The sequence below is a fragment of the Ochotona curzoniae genome, unplaced genomic scaffold (genome assembly GCF_017591425.1).
Source record: "Ochotona curzoniae isolate NIBS_2020 unplaced genomic scaffold, NIBS_Ocur_1.0 scaffold_2453, whole genome shotgun sequence".
NCBI classification, from domain to species: domain Eukaryota; kingdom Metazoa; phylum Chordata; class Mammalia; order Lagomorpha; family Ochotonidae; genus Ochotona; species Ochotona curzoniae.
The window spans coordinates 9,974,806-10,001,579 of record NW_024467094.1 but is presented as its reverse complement, the minus strand read 5'-3'; the positions used below and the strand labels follow the sequence as shown (position 1 = coordinate 10,001,579).

Here is a 26,774-nt window from a genome sequence, read left to right as displayed (position 1 = left end):
CACTGTCTTTTCTTCTCTTTGTAAATCTGATTTTCCAGTAAAAATAAATTAAAATCTTTAAAAAAAATCCATGTAAACAAATACCAGAATCACCCTGTGAGCTACTTGGATTAATGTTGCTACTTTAAGTGACTGTAACCTTCACTTACAGCTTCCAAGAGCCACACATGGATGGATTTATCCTCAGTGTCTGGCAAAATAAAGCTGATAAGCTTGTTAGGGGGAATAGACATGTTTCTGAGACTGATTTAAAGGACAAAGCTTTTTTTTTTTCCTTGGGATGAGGGAATATTCTACATTAAAATGATGGTGTTACTAATTAGAGAGGGCAGTTCAGTTTTGCAAAATGACCTCTGTCTTCCTTCCAGGGGCATTGTTCGTACTTACTTGGTAAAATCCTTCTGGCAGGTCAGGAGTTCCAATAGGAAAAGTATACATGGCGGATGAAAGCAATGGGGTTGCCCGAGGGACTCCACGCAGTACTGGATTACCCGCAGGACCTCAAGGATGCTTTGGGCTTGAGCTTTCTTCAAGGAGAGCACCTGTACAACACTGGAGACAGAGCACAGGTCAGGAACAGACAACTTTTGAACCGGACTGAAAGCAGACATATCCTCTAACCCAGTTCTGAGGCCCTCTTCATAAAAAAGGAAACATCCCTGTGAGGTGTTACAAGTAGCATGTATGGAGAAGCCTCTTAGTCACCATTCCACACGTTCTGTCGGCTCACAGCGATTGTCCTTAAGTCCAGCAACCCGTTTTAAAAATTAATTCCTAAAAACAACTTTGCTTTCTTTATTTTCTCACAGAGATAATTTAATTATTAGGACATGGAATTTTAAACATGCAACATGGGACTAGCATTGTGGCAGAGCGGATAAAGTTACTGCCTGTAACACTGGCATCCCACATGGGTACTGGCTTTGAGACCCAGGTGTTTTACATCCAATCCAACTTCTTGGTAAAGGCTAATGGAAACCAGCGGAAGACGGCAAAGCACTTGGGCTCCTGCCGCCCATGTGGAAGATCTGGAAGAAGCTCCTGGTGCCAAGTTTCAGGATGTCCAGCCCGGGCAGTTGCGACCATCTGGTCAGTGAACCAGTGCATGGAAGATCTCTTTCTCTGTGTCTCTTCCCCCTCTCTATAACTCCGACTTCAAAATAAGTAATACATTTTTTCAATGTAATTAGTTTTGTCAGAAAATACCAAATCCAAAAACCCTAGGGTTAAAATAAGAGAAATCTGTAAGCAGCAGCTACCAAAACAAATGCTTCCTTAAATAATAATTAAAAAAAAAAACCTAACAGCACATTACTGAGATATACTTGTATATAGTATAATGTATAAATTTTATGATAGATATTATACACACATTTTATAATGTAATGTACACAATTTCCCTTTAAAGGGAGAAATCGGTTTTTTTCCCATTCTTGAATATTTTAAAACAAGGCCTGCTCTAGCATAGATGGTGGCAGCTCAGTGTGAGCCTCAAGCCTGTGCCCGCTGGGTCCCTGGGGCAGTGATGACAGCTCACCTCTCCCGTGAGAGGGACTGATCTTTGATGAAGTCCATGACGTCCTTAAGTACGGGGTACTTCTCCTTCACGGTGGGCACGGGTCTGGACTCCTCCATGGATCGGAAGGAGAGCAGTCGGAGGCGCCCTCGGGTGAAGGGAGGCCGCCGGGTGGGTGTGGAAGGAGATGAGGGCTCCTCGGCTGCGGCAGAAGACGCATCCGCTGAGGTGGGGCCACTGCCAGGCGGCAGCCTTGACTGGACGTCCAGGCCAGGGCTCTGGTCTCCCGTGGTGGGCGCTGCTGTTTCAGTGGGAGATATGGAGGCTTGGAAATGCTCTTCCACCACAGAGCTGGTCCGTGGGCGCTTATCAAGGGGCTGCAGGTGGTCAGGTTCATCTGTAGCCAGTTTGTCACTGCTTTCTTTTGAGTTTACACCAGGGGGCAAGAATTTTAGTAACAGAAGACTCTTCTGAATACACTCTTTGGCTGAAGGCAAAAAAAAAAAAGAAAGGAAAAAGTCAAAATTAAATATATAGCCTACTTTTGGAAAATAATCTATTCAATCAAACTTTATAATGTGATTGTAATAATATGTAACTATAACTCTGCCTTTCAAATAAATAAAACAAATGCTTAAAAACGAAGGAGGTGTTGTGGCACAGCACGTCAACCTGCATCCGCCACATTGACATCCCATATGGGTGCTGGTTGGAGCTCCTACTGCTCCACTCCTGATCTAACTGCTAGTTCGCCTGGGAAAGCAGCAGAGGATGGCTCAAGTACTTGGGCCCATGTGGGAGACCTGGACAAAGCTCCTGACTCTTGGTTTTGGCCTGACCAGCCCCAGCCATTGAGGCCATTTGGGGGACTAAATCAGCAACACTAGCCATGATATATATTATTTTTGAAAATGAAGACAATTCTAAATTCACTGAGTATTCAGTATAAGAACATTTTAGAAATTTAAAGATGTAGTTTTAAAAGTACCTGATGGGGACAGGTGCTTGGCACAGCAGTTCAAACAGTGCTTGGGATGGCTGCAAGCCCAATCAAGGTGCCTGGGTGCGGCATGTCTGCTCCCTACTCCAGCTCCCTGTGACTGCACAGTCTGGGAGGCAGCAGGCAATGGCTCAAGTACTCAGGTTCCTGCTACCCATATCGGAGACACAACAGTCTCCAACTTCTACCTGGCCCAGTCCTGGTTTTTGAGGAATTTGGGGAGTGAAATATTGAATTTCTTTCTCTCTTTATCTGCTAATTGTGCCTTTCAAATAAGCAAAATAACTTCTTTTAAAAAATTAAAAAAAAAAAAACAAAACAAAAACAAATACCTGACATCTCCCAAGAGAAGTGATAAGAAAAATGCTTCATTTGGAGCATGCTACATCTGGCATTTTCTCTGCATTAAGACTTTGGAAACTGTATTTAACACCTATACTGCTTTCCCTTGGTCAACAGATCTTCAACTAAAATTCCCAAAAGGCAAGGTGCTGGTCCTGCAATAAACATGGAAGGGCTGCCACAACAGGTGATGTGGGCACACTCACCCAGGCTCTCGGGGTTCACCTCAGCCACATCTGCACCACGTTTTTCTTCTGCCTCATTGCCCAGGTTCATCAGCGACTTCTGCTTCATTTCTAACTGCGGGGAAGATTTGAGCTACATGATTATGCTGTCCTGAGAGCGCTACATGGCAGTCACAGCAAGCCACTTCAAAAGAACACAGCATTGAGGTCATGGAGTGCTTTATTAGCTACGGCCTGTGTGAGGACACAGGACTGAACTATTGTTTGCCCTAGAAGCCATCCAGGCTTTGTAGCTCTCATCCTGCAAAATTACCTTCTTTTATACAAAGTATTGGTTAGGAGGGCTTTGCACCTACGACCTGATTGTTGCACCCAGAACATTGGTGCTGAGGGCCTTTGTCCAAAACCCACTTATTAACAAACAAAGAAGCTGAGGTATAGGGCAACAAGAGGATTTGGGAGGGTCACAGACCCAGTTTGCTTTGGAGGTCCAGCCACAAGCTCATCTCTGCTCTGCCCTGAATGAGAGAGGCCCCTCTAAGAGAGGCTGAGACTCCCAGGCAGAGAACAGTGCTCTTAGGGCCAGACCAGTTCAGGCAATGTTCCAACAACACTGACAGCTCAGGCAGCAAGCCACATGGGACCCAGGAGAGGCCAAGATCCTGAGGAGAATGTAGAGATCTTGCCCAACTCTTGGTCCAACACTAATCCAGCAGCTCAACCTGCAGTGTGTCTTGTCAACTGCCAACCCCTTTCTACTAGAACTGTCTTTGGTAGACATGTTTTGTTCTTTAAACCTCTACTACCGACTGGGTTTCTCTGTGGACACCTTCCAGGCTTTTTAAAAATGTCCTCACTTCATACACTGGGCACCAAGTGCACTATATTTACCACAAACCCTGTGCAAGGCTCTCCATTCCTAGATTAACTCATATATCTTTTAACTACATGCTTTAACTTATCTGTGTTTTGATATTTCTATTAAGTATCAGTTATAGAGAGTCTCTCACTTCTTAAATTCTTCAGTTAGCTGTCTTGGATAACCTATATAACTGCATACTCAGCATGTCCCAAACTGAACCAACCTCCCCACTGCTAAATCTAAGACCACTTCTGGTCAGCATTTCTACCACTTAAGTCACCCATCAGGTACCTGGGAGATAAGTCCTTCCTTCCTGTTACCCACTCAATGATCAGTGATAGCAACCATGAAGCTGATGCCTTATTTCCCAAGTTCCAGAGACCACTCCATCTGCCCACTGCCATTAGTCTTCTGCTTCCAATTTCATGATCTATCCCCTAATTAAAGCTTTTTTCCCCAACTACTATGCAATATTTAAGATACATATAAACATATAAAGAACAATACTAACATACAGGTATTTATTCCCATGCCTAGAAAGAAAAACAATTCTTTTGAACTTGTTTATTGTTCCCAAGTATCTGCATAATTGTGCTACAGATCTGTGTTTAACACAGAGATCAGATCTGTGCACAAGCTTTATATAACACTGTACTTAGGTATTTTTCCACAAGCTACATTCTTTCTGCTCATCGAGTTTTAAGTCATTTATGCTGATGACACATATAGTTTTATTTCACTGTGATGTAATTATAACAACATTGTATATGATTATAATTTCTTGTCAATTCTCCCACTGATCAACATTTGGTTCTTCTGTCATTGCTGAGGAAACAGTCTTTTCAAATGCAGACTTCTCCTCTATCAAAAACTGTTATCTGTTGCTTGGTTCTACGGCAAGGCTTCTCCCAGCAAAGTTCCAGGAAGGGCTCCATTGAATCCTGTTTACTTTGAATCTTTTCAACAATCATAAAATGACTATTTCAAGGGTTCTAATTCATTTTATATCTACTCACTTCAAAACTTCAGTTAAAAAAAATCCCTGAAGCTACATTCTTTAGAACAGAACTACTTACCTTAACTCATGATATCATGATGGGAAAACCAAGAACATACTGAAATAGCATGTAAAGGAAAATCTTACCATCCATATTCGAATCCCATCGGCCAAAGAATACACCTGTGCAAACTCTTCACTCAGGGCAGCCTTGCCCCCGCTATTTACTGGGGAAAGAAGGAGAGCGGAGGAGATGGCATTCAGTTAACACAGTTCGCCACTGAGACGTCAAGTACAAAGTCTCACACAAGTCTAAAACATAGAAAAGTCCTCCTGACACTTAAGACCTCAGAGCGATGAAAGAGGCCTGAAGAAAAAAAATCATCTGTTAAACCACAAATACCTGCATTGTCTGTTACTTCAAACTAAATTTCTTAAATTAAGGGTTTCTGAAATGAAAGCAATATTTAAAAGAGAGAAAAAAAATAGTGCCTGGAAAGGAATTTTAAACAGCAAAATCTTTTTTTAAAATACTGAGTAAAAAAAAATTATTGACACAGAACAGTTCATGTTGCTCACAGTGAGCAACAACAACCAAAAAAAAAAAAAAAGGTTAGAAGCAAAATTATCACATTTTAAGAGTGTATAAAAGCACAATATGCATGTGTATACATGTGTGTGTTAATGTGCACGTACAAGTATTTTTAGATAAAAGGCATGATACATAGGAAAATGTTAATAGAAATAAAACTGTAATATCTTGTATACTTCTACATGAATGCATATCATTTTTATAATCAGAAGAATGACCAAAAACATTTTAAAAAACAAATACCTAATGAGGTCTGCCCTCTCTCTCCATTCAAAAACCCAAATATCCTGGGATCAACACTGTGGTACAGAGGGTTAAGTTACCACCTCAATGTTAGCAGTACACATAAGTACTCATTCAAGTCCTGGCTGCTCTACTTCTTCTTTTTTTAAATATTTATTTATTTTTATGTAAAATTAGATATACAGAGAAGAAGAGAGACAAAGATCTTCCATACGCTAGCTCATTCCCTAAGTGGCTGCAATGGCTGGAGCTAAGCCAATCCAAAGCCAGGAGCCTCTTCCCGGTTTCCTACACAGGTGCAGGGTCTCAAGGCTTTGGCCTGTCCCCGACTGCTATCCCAGGCCGCAAGCAGGGAGCTGGAAGGGAAGCGGAGCAGCCAGGACATGAACCAGTGCCCATATGGTATCCTGGCAAATGCAAGACAAGGACTTTAGCCACTAGGCTACCATGCCAGGCCCAGCTCCTTCACTTTTTTTTTTTTAATTGTCCAAATAGATTCAGCAGTTTCACTGAGAGACCATCCTTGGTCTGAAAGTAGAGCTGGTAGAATATCATCTCCTCCAACGAGATGTCACTACACAACTTCAACAACAGGAAGAAACATCGAAATTAACAACATCATGAAGTTAATTAACATGGTAATGAGTGACCAATATGTTAGAAAATGCAAGTTCTTAACCACATCCTGTAACTACTTCCTTGACATCTCAATTTTAGTATGTACACAACTAGCTGCTATAAATCTTTTTTTTTCTCCCAAGCTTACATGTTTTTGAATTTAATCTGAATCAGAGTGCCACAGAAACAGTGGACACATCAACATTAACATCCATCATATATATAACAGCTGAGTACAAATGTAACATCAAAGTTCCTATGCACTTACATCTTGTTTAGCATTAACAGTCATGAATTGATAAAGTTTTTTGGGGGGAGAAAATTTAGCCACAATTTAAACTTTGCAGTATACAGTAATTAAGCATGGTTTTACAGAACTTTGCATTTTGACAACTGAAGAATAGAAAAGTTTCAGGCAGGTGAGCAGGGAAATCCCCAACAACCCAGTGAGTGAGGAAGAATTTAACCCTACATCCTACCTGGTAAAGTCCAGGAGAAGCAAATAGGGAGCCTGACCATTAAGTACAGGCCGAGCGATTACAGGCTAGTTGACCTTTTCCCTGGCTGTTCCAGGCATTCTGTATCTATATCTATGTCTCTCTCTGTCTATCTGAAAAGCCAAATGGGCAGCCTGATCAGTAAGGTACAAGCTGTGTGATTATCAGCTAGCTGACCTTTATTAGTCTCTGTCTGTTTGAACTAATTTTGGAACTCACAAGCAACCCTGATGGTCGGTGTAAGAGAGGCCTGAGAGCCAAGGCTAGAACTAGATAAGGACCAGAGAAAGCTCCTCTTCTGAGTCCAAAAGGAAAATTACAACCCTTTTATCTCTGAGTACCACCCGGGGCTCCTGGCTATAGTTCCCATGTCACCAGACCCTATGAGACGGTTTGGGGCTGCTACCATCCTGTGTGGGAAATCCAATAGGGAATGAGTGACCTCAGAGTTCTCAGCCTCCGAGGGCATTCATATTCCCTCTCATCTCCTAGGCAGTTGGGAGCTCCTCTACTTCTAATCTAGCTCCCTGGCAATATGCCTGGAAGGTAGCAGAATATGTCACAAGTATCTGGGTCCATGTGGAAGACCTTGATGGAGTTTCAGGCTCCTGGCTTTGGCCTGGCCTGGCCCTGCATTCTGTGGCATCTCTTTTTTAAAAATTTATTTATGTATTTGAAAGGCAGAGTTACAGAGAGAGAGATCTTCTATTTGTTGGTTTACTACCCAGATGGCTGCAACAGGCAGAGCTGGGCCAGAGTTTCTTCCAGGTTTGTGGGTATAGTCTATATGGAATGCCAGTGTTGCAAGAGGCAGCTTTATTAGATATAACACTGATCTCTATTGCAGTAGTTTGGAGATGGAACCAGCAGATGAAAGATCTCTCTCTACTACTTTGCCTTTCAATAAATAAAATAAGCCTTAAAAAAATCATAGATACCCTAGAAGAATGTGACACTCTATGACACATCAAGGCATAACACAGTAAATACTTTTCAAAACTTAGAATGTACCCTGGGCTCTGCAACAGAGGGAACACAATGCTAAGAACAGATATGGTCCTTGCCCCTATCTAGTTTACTCTCTGGTGGGAAACCTACTTCCCTAACAGGTTAGAAAGAACCCAATTTTGGGCCTGGCACAGTGGCACAGTGGTTAAGGTCCTCGCCTTGAACGCCCGGGATCCCATGTGGGCGCCGGTTCTAATCCCGGTGGCCCCTCTTCCCATCCAGCTCCCTGCCTGTGGCCTGGGAAAGCAGTCAAGGACGGCCCAAAGCTTTGGGACCCTGCACCCGCGCGGGAGACCCGGAAGAGGCTCCTGGCTTCGGATCGGCATAGTATCGGCCCGTTGCGCTCACTTGGGGAGTGAACCATCGGACGGAAGATCTTCCTCTCTGTCTCTCCTCTCTGTATATCCACCTTTCCAATAAAAAATAAATAAATCTTTAAAAAAAAAGATTTATTTAAAAAAAAAAAGAAATAACCCAATTTTTAGATAAGGGTGAGGAAATTAGAATAGACAAAGTCCTCCCTCAATGGAGTTCACTCTAAGAGGACTCATAAATGGTCCTCGGGTAGGTTACCTACAGCATGAAGACAAAACAAAAAGAACTGAGACATATGGTGCTTCTTTCACACCACCCTCGGCAGGCATTCCAAACACAGGCTACACACAGAAAGATGTTTCCAGCTCCCCATCTGCAGTGTGTTTCTCTTCTCCCATGAATGTGATTGAATATTACCCCTGCACGAAGCTTTTTGTTTATCACTATACTGAAAACTCCCTCGAAGAACAAACTGTCTGGCTTTCTTATCACTCACTAACTGATTACAAATATATACAGATTCCTTTACCTCATAAAACCATACATGTTATCTGCCCATTCCCATTCCTCAAAGGAGATACTCTTCTGTATGCCATTTGTTTCCATAAATCATGCTTACTTCAGTGTGGTTTTCTTTGAGTAACTTTTTAAAGGAGATATTGAGGGTAATGGAGATGTTTAGCAGCAGGAAATAAAAACTCCACAGCATGAGCTCTAAAGGATTGAGTAATACAAATGACAAGGATAACAATATCAATAGTAATAACAGCAATCTCCTCTAAGGGAAGGAGTATCTTTCTTCACTTCACATATCCCTTTGCCAAGGTGCTTGGGGAGAGACACTCCTCCTCTTTTAGAAGGGGTTGAAATGTTTTTCCCCTAAATAAGTGTTACATAGCATACTCTTTGTGGAGCTTGTTAGGCTGCAGGCTGTACAACTGGTAGACAGACTTGGTGTCCCCCAGGCAACACGAGGGAAAGGAAATTGTTAGGAGGCAACAGGCTTCCAAAAATGGACCCTCTCTTGGGATGGTCCTACGAAGAAGCTGTATGCCTACCGAGAACACTTGACACCCACATTTTCCTGTTGGGTTGTCAGCGCCTCAATAACTCAAGCATTTGCAATTTGAATTGGAATTTCTCAGATGTAAGAACTAATCACCTCTAAACCAACTGCAAGATAGAACCAGACACAGAAGGCTGTCCGATGAACTGAAGCTGCACACTTGAGTATCTGAGCACTAGTATAATCCAACCTAAAGGGTTTTCCAGTAAATTTTTTGGCAATCTTCTGTGAGAAATATGGATAAAGATAACCCAGCTGCTGACTCTGAAACTCAATGTTGCATGCCACAAGTTACACTCTGTTAACTATAACTGGCCATGAGTTGTTTGGCTCTTGGCAAAGTAGGACTAACCAGATGAAGTTTATGGTTGCAGAAATATATTTATATGAAAAATTTTCACTAAAAACAGGCTTCCCAAAAACTTAGCCTTCAGATCAAAGCAATTAGCCTTCAGATCAAAAATATTCCCTGTAATAAGTTACCATATTTTTGCAGCTTCTCATATAATTCTGGAGTGCGATATACCAGAGCAGCAAAGGTGGCGTTCACAGCTTGATCAATAGTGGAACCAGCAACTATATCTGTCTTTAGGGCCTGTTTTCTACATGCCTGTGTGAATCCTTTGAACAGTTCTGAATATGGCCCACAGAAGTTCTGAGCAGGCTCTGACTGGGCAAAATCAAGGAGAAAACGGCAACAGGGATCATCAGGGATGTTCTTAACCTAGGAACAACAACAACAACAAACCCGTCACATTTAATGTATTCATTCAAAAATAAAATTCACTGAGTATCTACTAGGCAAAAGCATAGTATGTAAAACATGATAACATTCTTGGAAAGTTACATCTATTTTAGGGATACTAGACATAAAAATGGGTTTTACAAAATTAGATGTAAATAAAACATTAAAAGCTTTAAAACTAGTGCTACCATCAAGCCAACCATTACCCAGTGTGAAGTGCCTAGAAGGGACACCAGGTGCTGAGAATACAACAGAGAGAGGTCCTGGCAGGCGGAAGTAATTCAGAAAAGCCTCCCTGGAAGACATGGACTTTGGACCCTGAGGGATGGATATGTGTGGCCCAAGGAACATAACCCTTAGCAGAGGTTGAGACTCAGTGGGGAGACTGACCTGGCCTGGAGCCTCAGCGGGGGAGTGGTGGGAACTAGAGTCAGAGAGGTGAGGTGAAAGGAGACTGCAGGGAGCCTGGACTGGCACACTGAGGAGATTAGACTTCACCCTGTGGGCAACAGGGAGCCATCAATGGTGCTTGGCAGTGGAATGACAAGATAATGCAGCGATTTATAAAAAAAACAAATAAACAAAAAAATTGGGTAGGTACCAATGCAATAATGTAGGTGCAAGGGAGGGCCTCAAAAAAGATGGAGACAGAGAAAAACACAGAGATCAACATCACCAGCAAGAGCTCCAAGAGTCTGCAGCTGAGCAGACAGGAAGGGTGGGAACAGCGTGGGGATAAAGGGATGGTGGAAAGCAGAGGCTTGAGGCCTGTGGGAACAAACAATGACGACAAAGAAAGAGACAGGCAGTCAGTGGGACAGTCTGGTTTTATACTACTGAGTTAACAAGGCATGCTGCTGTCAGGGAATTAGCTAACTGGAAGATGAAGATACAGAATTGGGGTTGTGAAGAAGAACTGGGGCTGGAAACTGATACTCAGGCACTATTCCCACAGATGTGACGGTGGACAGCAGAAAAGATGGAATCTTGGGGGCTGTGAGAAGGGGGAGGCAAGCATGAATGAGCCTGCCCTTTAGAGAAGCAGGAATAAGGAAGGCTAATAAAGAAGGCAGGAGGAGCAGTTGGATGCAAGAGAAGACAGCAGGCCATCACAGCCTCGAAGGAGAGGGGCTCAAAGGAGCCAAACATCACAGAGGAAAAGGAGAACAGAAGTTGAGGAAGAGCCACTGGATTTGGCAGCTAACTACTAGGAAAGGTGAGGGTGGGGTGGGGTAAGGAAAAGGAGAGAGGGAAGATGAAGGGAGAAGGACAGAAATAGAGGACAAATGAAAAATAGAGAGCAGGCAAACCTGATTAATCTGATCCACTGAAATAATGTGCTCAAGCCCTAGGAAGAACAAGAGCAGAGCACAAAGCATGTGCCCACAGCACACTGCAGGTGACTGGACTGCCTGCTAACTCCAGGAGGGGGCACTGCCCAGCACCCGCAGCATTTCACTGCAGAGCCAAGTAGTTGATAATTTTGACATTCAACACACCCTGGCCCCTGAGGGACAGTGCAGAGATTGCAAACAAATCAGGGATAGCTTCTGCTCTCAAGGAGCCAACAACTTAATAAAAAGATAAAGGATGAGCAAATACCTCCTTACGATCATGGTGTGGGTGAGTGGGCCAGCTTGCTTCTAACTCCAGCTCTGGACAAGTCTGGTGCCTGAAGACAGGTTTCCACAAGGGCGAGTTCAGGACTAAAGCCATTTTTGCCTGGGGAACTGCCATGTTACTTCCTAGCTCTGAAAGAGAAGGTGTATAAGAGTTTCCCTTAGTACACTGAGGAGCTTTAAAGCAACACAGAAAAAGTTAAAAAAAAAAAATTCTGATTCACTATTAAAATGTAGAGAAAATTTACCCACATCGAACAGTGTAACTGAGATCCTTCCTAAATACATATCACTAACAGCCTAAGTCCTGAGATGCTGCAGTTGCGTGGGACTTGGCGAACAATGTGCTGTGAGATGACTAATCAGTAGGGTAAGTTTAAAACAGAACATGCAGCACCATGAGGATACAGCAGGAGGTCACATGGAACACCTACACTTACAATTTGTAAACTTACTTGGCAAAACCAAACAGATACCCACATTTTTGTGTCTCTGAAGAAAAAAAATACTAGTGGGAAATACGCAACAATGTTAAGAAATAGTCATCCTGGAGCACTAGGATTAAGGATGATTCTGTTCTCTGGTTTTACCTGACAGTAATTTTTCTTTTACAATAGGCAAAACTCATGAAATGATAGAAGAATAAGAGATACTAGAAAAGTTCATCCAATAATTCTTATTCCTTGGAAGAACCTTACTGCTAAGGTGAACAAATCACGGTAAGAAAATTCATGTATCTGCATCTATTTACACAACTATTCACATATTTAAAAGATGTACAATAATTTATTCTATATTTTTACTTCCTGAACTCTAAATCCACTCATAAAAATCGTGACCATACTGTCTGTCCTCCACAGACAGAGCCCAGCAGACCAGGTCCTTCATGATGAGTTCCCACGTCTCACAAGAAGCTTCATGGCAATGGCCTAAGGCTCAGTCCTAAGGAAAAGCAGTACTATCAATACCTTACCCTTGGGGCAGGGACTTACGATGCACAGACTTGAGTGCCATGCACTGGGAAGCCAGGCGCCCCATCAGTCTGGAGACAAGGAGCTGTAAATCCAACCCCCAAGACACAGCAACATCCGGCAGGCCATAAGCAGTGACGGTGAATTTGTAGCCCCACTCGTTGTTACTGCTGTCAGAGTGAAAGAGGAACTGTAGCCGAGGACCAGCCTTAAAAGTCACTTTCTAGGGACAAAAAGAAGTCAAGTGATCAGACATGAGGCGGTAGCACTTCCAGAAGAGGCATGCCTTTCATGGTTCAGAACACCTCAGATTTAAAGTTAGTCTGTATTTCCATAGGCCAAAAATACCACAACACTACCAGGGTAACACAAAAGGGGTGACAAAAACAGAAAATTCCCAATTGCACCCTGTGAAACAGTTTGCAAAAAGTTAATGCTCAGCTATTATTAATTTTTAATTTGAAAGGCAGAGTTACAGATAGACAGACATCTTCCATCTGTTAGTTTCCTCCCTAGATGGCACAATGACCAGAGCGAGGCCAGTCCAAAGCCAGAAGGCAGGAGCTTCCTCCAGGTCTCCCATATAGATGTAGGGGACCAAGGACTTGGCCCATCCTCCACTATATTTCCAGATATACTAGCAGAAAGCCAGAATTAGAAGTGGAGCCATTGGGAGACTGACACTGCAGGCAGTGGATTGATCTGTCACAGGGCCAGTGCCTACTGCTCAGCTTCTGACATCCTGGGTGGTCTTTTGCCTACTACCTACCCAGCGATGGTGACTGCTTAGCCCTTTGCTCCCAGCCAAGAGTCCTGGCAGCAGAGAGCAGGTCACAGCCTGAAGCAGCAGCAGTGCTGCAGCCCAGGAACTCAAGCAGACCTAACCATGAGGTGGACCCCGGCTTTCCCCGTCATGCTCTGGGCCCTCGTGTACACTGACCACTCCTTTCTTGCTAAGGATGACAGCTTCTTGCTTACTCTGGACAGCACTTATTTAGACTTGCGGTTGTCAAATTTTCCTATGAGGAGCCAATGTTGTTAACTCTATGGACCACAGGGTGTCTGCTGTGACTACTCAGTGCTGCCATTGCAGGTATTTAAAAATGCAGAAGCAAACAGGCATGACTAAGTGCTGGAAAACTGATTTGCATGATTTGGCAGACTGGGACATAAACCTTCTTTTCAAAAAAGGTCTAATGAAAATGTTTCCTTTCAAAGATCATACACTTCTGCCCCTGCAAAAGTAACAGGAAAGGAACTGGTGCAGAAGTTGGTATTCTATCTCTATCTGGGAATACCACTCACCTTAGGCCACTTATCAGTGCCAACTTTGGTGTCATAGCGTGTTTTTCCACCTCTAGCATCAGTGAATTCCAAATAATCGTACCTGTGAACGCAGAATCTCTGTTAGTTTTCCTTCTCTTGTTTAGGGTCCATCATTGGGGAAAAAAAGAGTAGCACTTACCTTTTTTCAGTTTCACACCTCTCATCAAATTCCACCTCAAAATAGGTTGCTCCTGGGCTCACAAAGACAGATACCTCATGGCAGTTATTTTCATAGTTGTGGGCAGATTCCTTGGTCCATGTATGCAACACCACGGGCTGCTCCTGCTGCCAGGTCTCCACATCCAGCTAGGCAAACAAAGGCAAATAAGCAAAGCAGATGGCCTGCATCACTCACACCCAGCTACTGGCGGCAGACGGGTATCACGCTCAGCGCTCCACACAATGGGTTTATGCAGCCCTGCAGGAGCCACCAGGCAAGCTGACAGGCACCCTGCTGCTCCCATCCACACAGATCAGCTCAGACATCTGTGCTGCTGTGCACTGTTATTAGACTACAGGGACTCTTTCTCTGCTGCTTTTTCTCCTCATCTGAGTGTTTATTGGGTACTTCCCATATTCCCGGCACTGTCCTACTGGGATACACAAAGGAACCAAGGCCCCAGCCCTTCTGGAGTCAACAGCTCACTCTGCGGCTGGACACGGAGGAAGGGAGGGCACATGACTGAGGCAGTAAGTCCAGCACGTATGCTGGTTTGCTAGAAGAGCAACAGAAAAATAACATGAACACTTAGAAAATTCAGGGCTACGTGAAAAGTTCTGAAACGCTAAATATATACTGACTCATAAAAAAATTTTGAAAGACACACCTTTTGCCTTTCAACCACGACGGACCCATGTTTTATAAATCATTTCTAGCTAAGCCTCTGCCTGTAGCACTGCCATCTCATACCGGGGCGGGTTCATGGTTTGGCTGCTCTACTTTGTGTTCAGCTGCAAGCTCTGACCCAGGAAAGATTTGGGAGTGAACTAGCAGATGGTAGATTTAGCCGACTTTGTTTCTCTCTATAACTCTTCCATTGAAATAAACATAAAATAAATCTTTTTCTAATAAAAAAAAAAAGAAGTCTAAAACGGCAGGACTCAAACTGACACACATACGGGATTCTGGAGTTAGATGACCAATTGCTTTGTCCCCTATGCTACAATGCCAGCCCATGTCTCTCTCTTTTTTCAGCTTTATTTGTGTTTTTAATTTTGAAAATTTCAAAGAACACACAAAAGCACAAGGAAGAGTCCAACAAGCCCCTTGTATCTCTTTCCTATTGATGTCAGACCAGATCAATTTGAACCGGCCCCTTCCTCACTGGAAAACCACCAAGAAGAACATAAAGGGCGTCTGTGCAGAGCTGCAGCCAGGGCAGCCTGAGGCAGGATCCCAAGCGGCTCGAGTGGCAGCCTGCGTTACCTTATTCAATCCTCCTGCAGGGTCAGTGCAGAGCTTCTTGAGCAGCTCCGTCAGGGTGCTGACCTCCCTCAGCAGCGTGCAGTGGGGAATGTCTAAGGGGCATAAGTCCAGCAGGAAGATGACCTGCAGGAAGACCAACAGAGCTTTTGGCTTCTGCCTGGGGTGTAGGCCACTACCCCACCTTCACCCTTAGCCCTGCCCACCACAGACAGCCTCTCACCCCAGTCTCTTACCAGTTGTCGAGCTGCCATGGAAAACACTGAATTACATAATTTTTCAACTATGGTTTTTCCATTATACTGCGCCAACAGGGATTCCAAAATCATTCTCATGCTGGCCAGAAATTGCCCCACATCTGCCAGGAACAAAGAAAATAATGAATCTCTGACATGGTAGAGCATCACTCATCAATGATCAGCAAAGGCCATGAAAGCTGTGCGAGAAGGTGGACACTCCCCAGCAGAACAACCAGTGACAGCCAAGCCCCACACAAACGCTTCCTTCTGGGAGAGAAAAGCAGCATGGCTTTCAGTTTACTGGTGAGTGATTGATCTGGGGTCTTAGCTACTTTTCAAGAGAATGAGTGAGGTCAGCAGCCTCTCTTTTCCCTTGGGTTCATAGAGGGCCCAAGCATTAGGGGTGTGAAGCCAAGGCGCCAAGAGCTAGGTGGCAGGGCCCATACCAGAAGCACATGGCACCAAGAGTGATAGGATTGACTTTTCCACATACAACCTGACAGAACCTGCCAGGTTTCACACGGTTTTCTGCGGGTTGGCAGGTCATAAATCTGAGTATGCTCCATAAGTAGTTTTAAGGTCACAGCAGTGCTCACACACCTTAGATTTCATTAGTTCAGCACTTGATCTTTCACATAATTTGACTAAAACAGGGATGATATAAACAGACTCTCCTGAAGGGTGCTATGTGATCCCAGAGGGAAGACCCAGGCTGCAAAATGACCTGACCCTATAATAAAGCACGCCTGGGCACACTACCACATTCAGATAGGAAACTTAAGGCAAAAAGACGTGTTATAAGGGCAGGTACTTGGCATAATGGTTACCCAAGGCCTACATTAGAGTGCCTGGGTTTGCTACCAAGTCTTGGCTTGTGATTCTAGTTTCCAGACAGTATAGATCCTGGGGAAGCTGCTGTGATGGCCCTGCTGGGATCCTGCCACCTGTGCTAGAGACCTGGTTTGAGTTCCCAGTGCTCAGCCTTGGTCAGGCCCAGTCCCACCCACTGTGGGCTTTTGCAGTGAATCAACAGACGGAAACTCTTTTTTTCTCTATACCACTCTTTGCCATTCTGCCTCTTAATTAAGTTTTTCAGATACATTATGTAATTCTATTTCAAAATATTTATTTAGTTATTTTTATTGGAAAGGCAAGGTTACACAGAGAGGAGAGACATAGAGAAAGATCATCCATTTGCTGATTCACTTCCCAAAAGGATGCAGTGACTGGAGCTGGGCTGATATGAAGCCAGGAGTTTCTTCCACTTTCCCTTGGGTGCAGGGGCCCAAGGACTTGGGCATCCTCCACTGTCCTCCCTGGCAAATAGCATGGAGATGGACTGGAATTGAAACATCCAGGGCTTATCTTGAACAAGAACCCATATGGAATGGTAGTGCTGGCCACATAATACTCTATTTTAAGCACAACACAAATATCTGTATTATAATAAAGAAAAACACACATGTTGATATTTTAGTTAATCAGACACATAGGCTATGTTCAGGGACACTCACATTTTTCAATAAGGTCTGCAGCAAGATTTTTGGCTGCAGAATCGGTGCTCTTCAGCTGCAGGTAGCACCAGGAGAGCAGACTGCCTTGGACGGACCAGAACAGGGAGAAGAGGACGGAACCAGACTCGCCCTGCACCCCGTGTAGCATCACCAGCTCACACTGTAAGGGAGAGACACAGGAAGTGCTTACAGCAAGGCCTTCCTGCTGGGAGGAGCTATCACTGGCAAAGGAAGTCACTACGATGTGGGACTAGTTGCATCACAGCTTTCAACCCAAAAGTGACCGAGACAGTGTTGTGAAAGCTCCTCTCCTTCCTGCAGCTTTCCAGAACATGGAGAAACCGTCACTCCATAGGACGTCTCCTCTGCCATCTCAGGAGCTGTATCCCACTGCTGTCTCTTCCTTATCTCTCTCCCCTTTCTGGCTTCTTCCTAACTTCAATCAAATGTAAATTTCTACCTTGAATAAGAATTCTTCATCTCTCTCCGACTAAGCATGTCACCTTTGTTCTCAGGAGTTTCTCTGATACACACATCACCTGATCTCTGAGGATAAACTTGTATACTTGAGAAACACGTAGCTGTGGTCCTAGAACCCCTACCGGGTGATTCATTGTCCCTAATTATAACCAACTATACCTCCAAAGTAAAATGGAGAAACATATGGTGGCATGTTCACAAATTGTGTACCTAAGAAGGCAAACTACAGCACATGCATAAACATGGAAAGCTCACAAACACAATGTAGAGTGAAAAAACATGTCCAAAAACTGCCCACCATATGATTCTGTTAAAGGGCAGAACCAGTCCAACAGGACCTACTGTGGAGGAAGAGCAGAAAGAAAAAGCAGCAGAGGACAAATGCAAGCTTGAGACTGGTGGTGATCTCTGGTAGGGTAAGAGGTCAGGCCCGGGTTGAAGAACCTGATAATGTACCAAGTTTATTTCATTATATGTATGTATATAAAAAGGAAAAATATATATCTTAAAAAATATATATATATACTTTATATATCTTTTGATATATTTATATATAAACTTTAATTTTAAAAATACATTATAAAACATAACATAAAATAAAATATATTATAAATATATTATTTTAAATATATTTACACGTCATATATATAATTTATATATCTTTTACAGATATATATCTTTATATATATTATATAAAGGAAACAAAAATATATATATATTTTTAAAGATTAACTTTTATTTCAAAGTCAGATCTACAGAAAGAGACAGAAAGATCTTCCATATGAACCATGCTGGTTCATTCCCTAAGTGGCTGTAATAGCTGGAGCTAAGCCAATTTGAAGCCAGGAGCCTCCCAAGAGTCTCCCAAACAGGGGCAGGGTCCCAAGGCCTTTGGGCCATCCTCCATTGCCCTCCCAGGCCACAAGCAGGGAGCTGGATGGGAAGTGGAGCAGCTGGGACATGAACCAGTGGCCAGATGAGATCCCAGCGCATGCAAGACGAGGACTCCAGCCACTAGGTACTGCACCAGGCCTCCAACTCTGTTTCTTTAAGTTGCCTACCCATTTACACTCTTGTGGGTGTTATGAGAAAAGACATCTATACTTGCTCAGGTCTTACTTTTCCTCTCCCTCCCATTCTACTGCCCCTGCTGACACCATTCCCAGAAGGCAGCAGTTCACTGGAAAGTATGGCCTCCACGTGTAGCCTAAGAGGTTCTGTGAACCACTGCCCACAGCAATTCTGCTCCCTATGCTTCGGCCCTCTGCTTTTCAGCCACTCCTTCCTGTTCTCCTGCTTACCTCTCTTCTGTGGATATTTCTCATGAAGTCCTTACATGATGTGGGGCATCCCCCATTTTTACTGAATATAATCCCTACCCCTAAGTCCAAAGAATCCTGAACTTGGCCTGCCCGAATTCTAGCCATTATCAATCTCCCTCCCAGGACCTGCTCTTCCCCTTCCTGTCACTGTCTTGTGGAACACACCACTCTCCACCAGCAGCTTCTACTTCCTCCTCTTCACTTCAACTGTTGTTCATAAAGCCAGCTCTTCTCCCACCCTACTGGTCACAGGAAGCCTGCTCCTAGACATGCTATAGGGCACTGAGCTCACTGCTGCAAAGTTATGCTGTGTTGCCAGGGCTGTCTAATGACAATGTTGGCCTACTCCTTGAGTTCGACTGTCACTGGGTCCCCCATGGTCAGCACAGCCTCTTCAGACTCTCAAATTCCCACTTAGTCTGAAGCAGAGTCTGCACCAGCCCCTAGTGCATAGGGTCTACCATTTCACAATCTCCTGGGGTCCATGCTAAAGTGCAGTCTTAAACCTTATCTCTAGATACTGCACCAGTGGCTTGGGGCTGGGACCCAGAACTCTACATTTTTGCTAACAACCCTAGGCAGATGCATTGTATTCTTTAAGAAAAAAAAAATAAAAAAACAAAAATGAAAGACTGTCACAGGAAAAGGAAAATGTTTTTAGATTTGATTATTATGTAAATTTGCTATGCAAATATTTTTAAAGTCAGAACAATGCTCCACAAAACACACACCATAAATATGTATCTACATGTTGGCTCACTGGCATTATAAGAGGACTTGGTACAAATTCATTCCTCTTTTACAGCAAGTCTCAGTATTTCCATGCTTTTGTCCTTGGCTGATCACCCAGGGACAGGGAGGGTCTCCTAATCTGCTTGTAGGTTTGCCTTGCTAATGGGCCAGCAGCGAGGCACACCCATAGCATAAAGGGTGCATGGAGATGCAGGATGTGCCAGATCCCTCGCTCCTAAAGCACAGGCGGGGAACACAGGGGGCAGCAAGCAGGCACCTCTCGGGCAGCAACAGAGAGCAGAGTGTTCATGACCGCCAGCACTTCGACAACGTTCGTGTCGGCCAGGTTGCTCTTCTCGGGTAACAGCAGAAGGCCGCCTGGATCCTTATCACTGCAAAGACACACAGACACACAGGGTGAGGACACCTGGCTCCACAAAGGGTATTTTCACACTTTTTGCTTCAAAAGGTTCCAAAAAATAATCCAGGAAAGTTTCAGTGTCAGTTCTATGGATAGGAGATTGGGACTCAGGTAGAGTGTGGCCCCAACTGGGGCTGTCACTGTTCACAACCACTTCAGGCATTGACATGAAATGCATCTGATCTCATGGCTGCGAACTTGACACTGCAGGCAACCAACTTATTGCATCTTCAAACTTGCCCCTCATGACAGCTCCAGAGTCTTCTCATCCTCACTACTCCTGCTGAACATGCTTTATACAGACAGCCCTCTAATGTGGCACCCACACTGGGAGAGTGTGACATGCAGGCAGCTGCTCAGGCTGTCTGTTGCCTCCCTCCTTCGAGAGTATAACCCTCCACTAACGCAGTCTACAGGCCCAGTGACCGCTTTAGTAGTCAAAACATGCAAATACTTCCAAGTTCTCCTCTGGCCTACTTACTCCTGCAGTCTACCATTCAGCTGTCACAGTGGGTTTTAATGCAGCTGCGTTTCCAGACTTACAGGAAACCACTTTGACATCTTCCAGGGGCTCAACTCGCTTGTCTTAAAATCACTGGGACAGGGATTAAGCTCTTGACAAGACTACTCCAGTGATTCCTGTGCCCAACAGTGACTTCAGAAATCTGAGCTGGGGGCAATACTATTGTAAAAGCATAAGAAGGAAGGGAAAGCTAAACAAAGCTCTGGAATATTGGCAAATTTCAGGGAATGACAGACTTACCTGAAATACGTGCACAGTGAACGGAAAGTGAGCTGAAGGGACTGCTTGTGCTCCTGCTCAGTGACATTCTTCTAGAAAACCAGAAACTACATTGAACCATCTGTTCCTTGACATTCTAAAGATCCAAAGCAGCATCAACCACCACCACCCGTGGTTCCCAACTGGAAGATAGCCGGAGCAGCAGACAGCCTCACAACTAAAAATGCTAAGAATCGACCAGCCAGATGGTGGAAGGTTGACTTTTGTTCAAAAGCAAAGTTAACATTTGCAGGTTTTCCTATGGGAAAGCCTGATGCCGATGTTTGGGAAGAGAACCTGCAAAAAAATACGCACTTTTTATCCCACAGACAGAAGGCAGGCATGATGCTCATTTCCTCTCTGTCCTGGAGGTAACAGTTACAGGGGTTGCGTTGGTAAAGATTATGGTGTTACTTCTGGGCATGCATTATTCTCTGAATCTAAAAAATTTGTTGGAACGTATTCTCCACACAAGGAACCAAGTGGAAGTTTCTGGGGGTTGACGACCTAAGCATCTGCCTGGCACAGGGTGGAGGCGGGGGCTGGGGACTCAGACGTAGTCATGATGAACACCATTTCCTGAAGAAGCACGGAAACAGTTTGGCATGAAGAGGTCAGATGTCCTCTCTACACTTCTATGTGTGGGACACATGCTTGCTCAAAAGTCATTTGCTACGCCTTTGGAACAGTTCTAGGAAAGAAGCAGAATATATCCCAGGTCACCGCGGGCAGTCCACTGGCTGAAGCTGGCTGCTGACTGTCAGAGGTTGTAGCTGACAGTGGGAAAAGGAATCTCCTAGCTGATACACACATTACACTGATTCCTCTCTGAAACCGTCAGCAACTACTTGGCCTCCACCTGATTCTCCTCTGCATCCCACTGGACGGTCGCCCTTGGTCACGAGGAGACAAGCCTATGCTTTTTTGTTCCTGCCTTTGCTTCTTCAGGCCTTTTTGTATCCCAGAGCTTCTACATGTTTGCTAATTGATTGCTGCATATAGAAAGAACTTTCCGGCTTTTTTTGAAAAAAAAAATTAAGTAATTTTATTATTAGTTGTCTCAATTAAAAAAAAACAATTCACATTATCTGCAAATAATTATTACTTATTATTTGTCTTATTCTGTTTAACTCTCTTTAAAAAACAAAACAAAAAACTTTGTTTGAAAGACAGAATTGGGGGCTGAGGAAGAGACACAGAGAGATCTCCCATGCGCCAGTCCACTCCCTAGCTGGCTGCAATAGCTGGGACTGAGTCAAGCCAAAGCCAAGAGCTTTTTCCAAGTCTCTGATGCAGGTATAGGAACCCAAACACTTGGGCCCTTACTCTGCAGCTTTCCCAGGCAGGTTAGCAGGGACCCTGATTGAAAGTGGAGCAGCTAGGACTCAAACTAGCACCCATCTGGGATGCTAGTGTTGCAGGCAACAGCATAACCCACTATGCCAAAAAGCCAATCCCATGCACTTGTTATTTCTCATTTGTCCTACTGCCCTGGTTAGGCCTTCTAACACATCAAACAGAGACAGTGATGACAGTAAGCAGCCTTGTTTTATACCCATTTTGAAAGGAACACATCTAGTGATTCAACATCAATTACATTTATTGAAGTTTTGGATATCCATCCATGCACCTTCTATTTTCCAGTGTTTAGTTTTAATCCTCATCCAAATTTTTCTGCATTTAATTCTTTTTCTTTGCTCTGATTTCTCTTACTTATTTTCTAATGTTAAAGCATCATCCCATTCCTAGCACAGATCCAATGTGGTCATCACCTGTTCCTCTGTTGACTTGGTTACTTACCACTTCATCTGTGTTTCTTCCATGTCTGTAAGCAATAATGGCCTATCATTTTGCTTTTTGTACACCCTTACCCACTCTGGTATGATCTAAAGAAGATATTTTTGCTGTTTTACATCAGTATGTGCATTTTTAATGTATCAAATTAATTTTCATATAGAATTACTTCCTTCATAATTTAAAACTTGGGGGGGCCAATGTTGTGTAGAGTGGACTAAAATGTCACCTGCAACACAGTCATCCCTTATGGACACTGGTTTGAGTCTTGGATGCTCCACTTCCGATCCAAGCCCAATAATGTAACTGGGAAAGCAGTGGAAAATGGCCCAAGTGCTTGGACCTGCCACCCATGTGAGTAATCCAGATGAAGCTCCTGCCTTCAGCCTGACCCAGTCCTGGTTGTTGTGGCTATCTGAGGAGTTAAAAAATATAGAGGGCCTTTCTCTTTGCGACTCTGCCTTTCAAGTAAAGAAATAAGCCTTAAAACAAACAAACAAACCCCCCCCCAAAAGCCTGAATCTTACATACAGGACATTCCACCTGATAGCATAACGTTTCTACATAGTGGAAGGATTCCTCATCCCTTGCACTAGATGTCTGAGTAACACAATGAATGAGTCTAGGAGGGAGAGCAGATCACAATTTGGTTGAATTATCTTTACAGACATATACTAAAAGTTATGAATAAAATAAGTCAGAGATTAACTTGCAGATAATACTGAATAGGGAGAGGAAAGAATGGGTAAGGTGTACTATGGACAAAATGGCATTACCTTGAGTTAATAATTGTTGGGTGACTTATAACTGTGATGGGTATATTAGGGAGACAAGGGGATTCTACTGAATAATTCAGTCTACTTTTCTAGTCATTCTAAATTCTGCAACAATAAAATTTTGGGAGAAGCAAAATCTAATAGATTGTATTGTCACTCTGCAAGACATTAGGTTATAAAACAGAGATTATCTGTTATTCCTACCTTGAGCACACTGCCATGTTCTTTAACAGCTGTGTCTCACACAAGCTTTGCATCAGTAGGTATTAATGAGAAACTGACAAAATATTCAGAGACACACAAGTGATAAAGTGCATCTGTGCAGATGTCAGGAACAGAACCAACCCCTTCAGTAAACTATTACCATCATGGTGAAGAGATGGTTCCGTCGGGTCTGTCGGTCAGGAAAAAAGACGGCAGCCCCATTGAGAAGGGTGTTCCTCACTTCCTGTTTCAGTATCTCCATGGGCACCGAGTCTCCCGCCGCCTGATCCACCACTGAGAGAAATGAACAATGGAGTCAGTTTAAAATAGTCCCTGTCTTGACGCAGAAGATATGTCAACTAGGATTAATCTGAAACTCTTTGTTACATTTAACTAAAAAATGGACTGTATGCACCAGGTTTTATGTCATTGTTTCTCTGTCTTTTTGCAATAAAACTTGGCAAAGCCTTAAAAATAACTTGAGAGTCATGTGTGTTTCCTCCTCAGGTTACCATTATAAGCTCTCCTCTAAATCTGCCAGCCTTACCCCACTGTCTTAGATGAAGGCAAGGCTGGCTAGCATGACAGCAATTGCTCTCAATACAACACAGTCATGCCTCTGAGAGGCAAAGATCAGTTGATGAAGGAATAAATCTTGAACTACAGAAGGACAACACAAAACAGCATTAGAGGAAGCATTCTTTCCTGAGGTGCAATCCACTTCTGCCTCACTTGACCACAGGGCCTCCCTCCCCACCCTCTGCTTCTCCAAAGCTAGAGGCCTGTGGGTTAACTGCATCAAGGAAAGCTTCAATGGCCTACCATCACACAAGTGCATGTAGAGCTCCTTGGCAGCTGCCACAGCTTCAGGGCTCTGGGTGGGAGGTTTTCCCTCCTCTGCAGCAGCCAGTGCGTCTCTTTGCAGCACGGAGAAGCAGCTCTGGAGCAGCTGCAGAAGCAAGGTCTGGGCACAGATGCAGTCTTCCCTCGGGCTGCAGGAGGACAAGAATGTCTGAGGGCAAAAGGGCAAGTGTTTTGAACCTTCAGGGACAAACTTCCCTGCAGGCCTTGGGCTTTACAGAAAGAGTGACAAGAAGAAGGGAAAAGAGAAAAAGGCCATTGTCCTTCAAGCTGTGACATAGAATCCATGACACTCTGCCCCTGAGGGGAAGGAAATTCATACCCAATCCTGCCCCTCTAGGAGGAGACAGGCCAGAGTGCTTAGCACCACAAGCATCATGGACTTTGAATTTTTTCACATATTACAATATTTGGGTATATTTACCAAAATGCCTGGAGGATGAGACCCAAAACTACACACAAAATGCATTTATGTTTCATATCATCTTATATGGCTGGAAGATAATTTTAAACAACATTTTAAAAAACCATTCTTTCACATTTTAGTTTTGTTACAATTAATCACTGTATAATAAATCCTGACCTACTTTTTCTTTAGTTTACTGTAAAAATTCCAGAAGATCTGCAAATCAAGACCCGCGAAGTCCAGAAAAGATTTATATTTTAAGCCACTTTCCTTTTGCTGCACCTAAAACATAAAGATAAGAAAAAATAAGTCAAAGAAATGTTGTGATATCTCTCTTATTTTTCATTTTAAGGGATGAAGCAGTTCTACATGGGTGACATTCCCATACAATTGATGCTTATTTTTAACCACTAGGATGCTTGTCACCAGTTACTTCTGGGGTAAAACCTTCTAAAATAAGTGTGTGCAATGCATATGCACACAATTCTATAAGTGTATTTATACACATAATCTGTGTTCTCTAACACGCATGCACATGTGCACATATATGAGCTTGCTGACTTGACCATGCACACCCAGAGGTATGCCCATATATCCTGGACATCACTGATGCTCAGGACTGGGCTGAGTCTGTCTGGCACCTCCCTGCAGGTGAGCAGAAGGTGTCGATTCTATTGCAAACAAACCAGCTACTCTTTCACCTCTAATTCTGTTCACTGTGAAAGGACACCTGAACACAAACAGATTACCCATCAACAGAGTCACCAGCCACTGCGGCTGCCCTGAAGCGGCAGGCCACACACTATGGCCATGGCTGTAAGCATCTTCCTATGATGAGCTGTTACTGTGTTTTATTAGCGACTAAAAGTTGGTAGCAGAAACACAAATCAGGCCAAATTCTGATATTATTTAATACTTACCATTAACAAACAGACTGACCCAAACTTTCATAATGTCTTCCTAGGATTACAAGACACCTATGAACTTGCTTTGCCTCCCTAGGACAACCACAGCTAGGATCATTAGGATGTGCTGCTAGGTCTAGTCCAGGAGACCCCACAATGACCACTGGGCCATCCATTAGCTGTGCCATCAGTGCCCAGGGTCATCCTTTCCAGGTCATCTAGCAGTAGTATAATGCCTGCACAGTTCTGGCAGGGCCAGGTTCCCTGGCTGGTGGTGATTTTTCTTAGCACTGCCATGCAGGTTTCCTAAAGGAATGCAGTCTAATGCTTGAGGAAGCCCTACCAGGTCATGGGCAAGCTGCTGGATGAACTGGAGGGTCCTGAGGAGCAGCGTGGCCCCACAGACACTGTCTGTGTCTTTCCTGCAGCGGGCACAAGGGATGCTCTGCTCTGCTTCTGCTCTTGCAGGCCGGAGGTAGCCGCTGATAGTCAAGCCTTGCACTCCCAAACGCTCTGCAGTTTCCTGACGCGTGCAGAGGAACTTCACCATCAAGTACTAGAGAGGACAAAAGAGATTTCAAAAGCAGTCAGAACGCACATCTACAATGTAAGGGAGAAGCCTTCCTGGAGCTTCCCCTATTATGCTAGAAATCTGTCAGCATCACTCTGCACAGCCAAGGGCAGTGTTTGTATCCACCCCAAGCAGGAAAAAACAATACAAATGCTGAGTGTCAGGTTAGGATCAAATTCACAATAGGTTAATAGGATCAAGTCTCTCCCTCCAAGACAGTAACAGGGTAAGAGAGGAAGAAAGGACCCAGCGCAATAGCCTAGTCGCTAAAGTCCTCGCCTTGCACACACCAAGATCCCATATGGGTGTCGGCTCTAATCCTGGCAGCTCTACTTCCCATTCAGCTCCCTGCTGGTGGCCTGGGAAAGCAGTAAAGGTCAAGGTCGGGCCAAAGCTTTGGGACCCTGTACCCGCATGCAAGACCCGGAAGAGGCTCTGGGCTC

General features: G+C 43.9%; 1 protein-coding gene across 1 annotated transcript in view; it reads right to left on the bottom strand.

The window, feature by feature from the left end:
* Positions 1 to 26,774, bottom strand: part of ZZEF1 (zinc finger ZZ-type and EF-hand domain containing 1) — a 110,645-nt gene that overhangs the window by 40,635 nt on the left and 43,236 nt on the right. Inside the window, exons 13-30 of the mRNA XM_041001356.1 lie at positions 26,104 to 26,316; positions 25,037 to 25,137; positions 24,411 to 24,580; positions 23,749 to 23,882; positions 20,797 to 20,864; positions 19,890 to 20,004; positions 17,079 to 17,238; positions 15,562 to 15,683; positions 15,329 to 15,451; positions 14,042 to 14,208; positions 13,882 to 13,963; positions 12,598 to 12,799; positions 11,589 to 11,737; positions 9,725 to 9,965; positions 5,050 to 5,129; positions 3,065 to 3,158; positions 1,538 to 2,003; positions 388 to 552 (exon numbers count right to left, since the gene is read on the bottom strand). Coding sequence (XP_040857290.1) covers positions 388 to 552; positions 1,538 to 2,003; positions 3,065 to 3,158; positions 5,050 to 5,129; positions 9,725 to 9,965; positions 11,589 to 11,737; positions 12,598 to 12,799; positions 13,882 to 13,963; positions 14,042 to 14,208; positions 15,329 to 15,451; positions 15,562 to 15,683; positions 17,079 to 17,238; positions 19,890 to 20,004; positions 20,797 to 20,864; positions 23,749 to 23,882; positions 24,411 to 24,580; positions 25,037 to 25,137; positions 26,104 to 26,316 — 2,852 coding nt within the window. The remainder of the gene's footprint in view (positions 1 to 387; positions 553 to 1,537; positions 2,004 to 3,064; positions 3,159 to 5,049; positions 5,130 to 9,724; positions 9,966 to 11,588; positions 11,738 to 12,597; positions 12,800 to 13,881; positions 13,964 to 14,041; positions 14,209 to 15,328; positions 15,452 to 15,561; positions 15,684 to 17,078; positions 17,239 to 19,889; positions 20,005 to 20,796; positions 20,865 to 23,748; positions 23,883 to 24,410; positions 24,581 to 25,036; positions 25,138 to 26,103; positions 26,317 to 26,774) is intronic.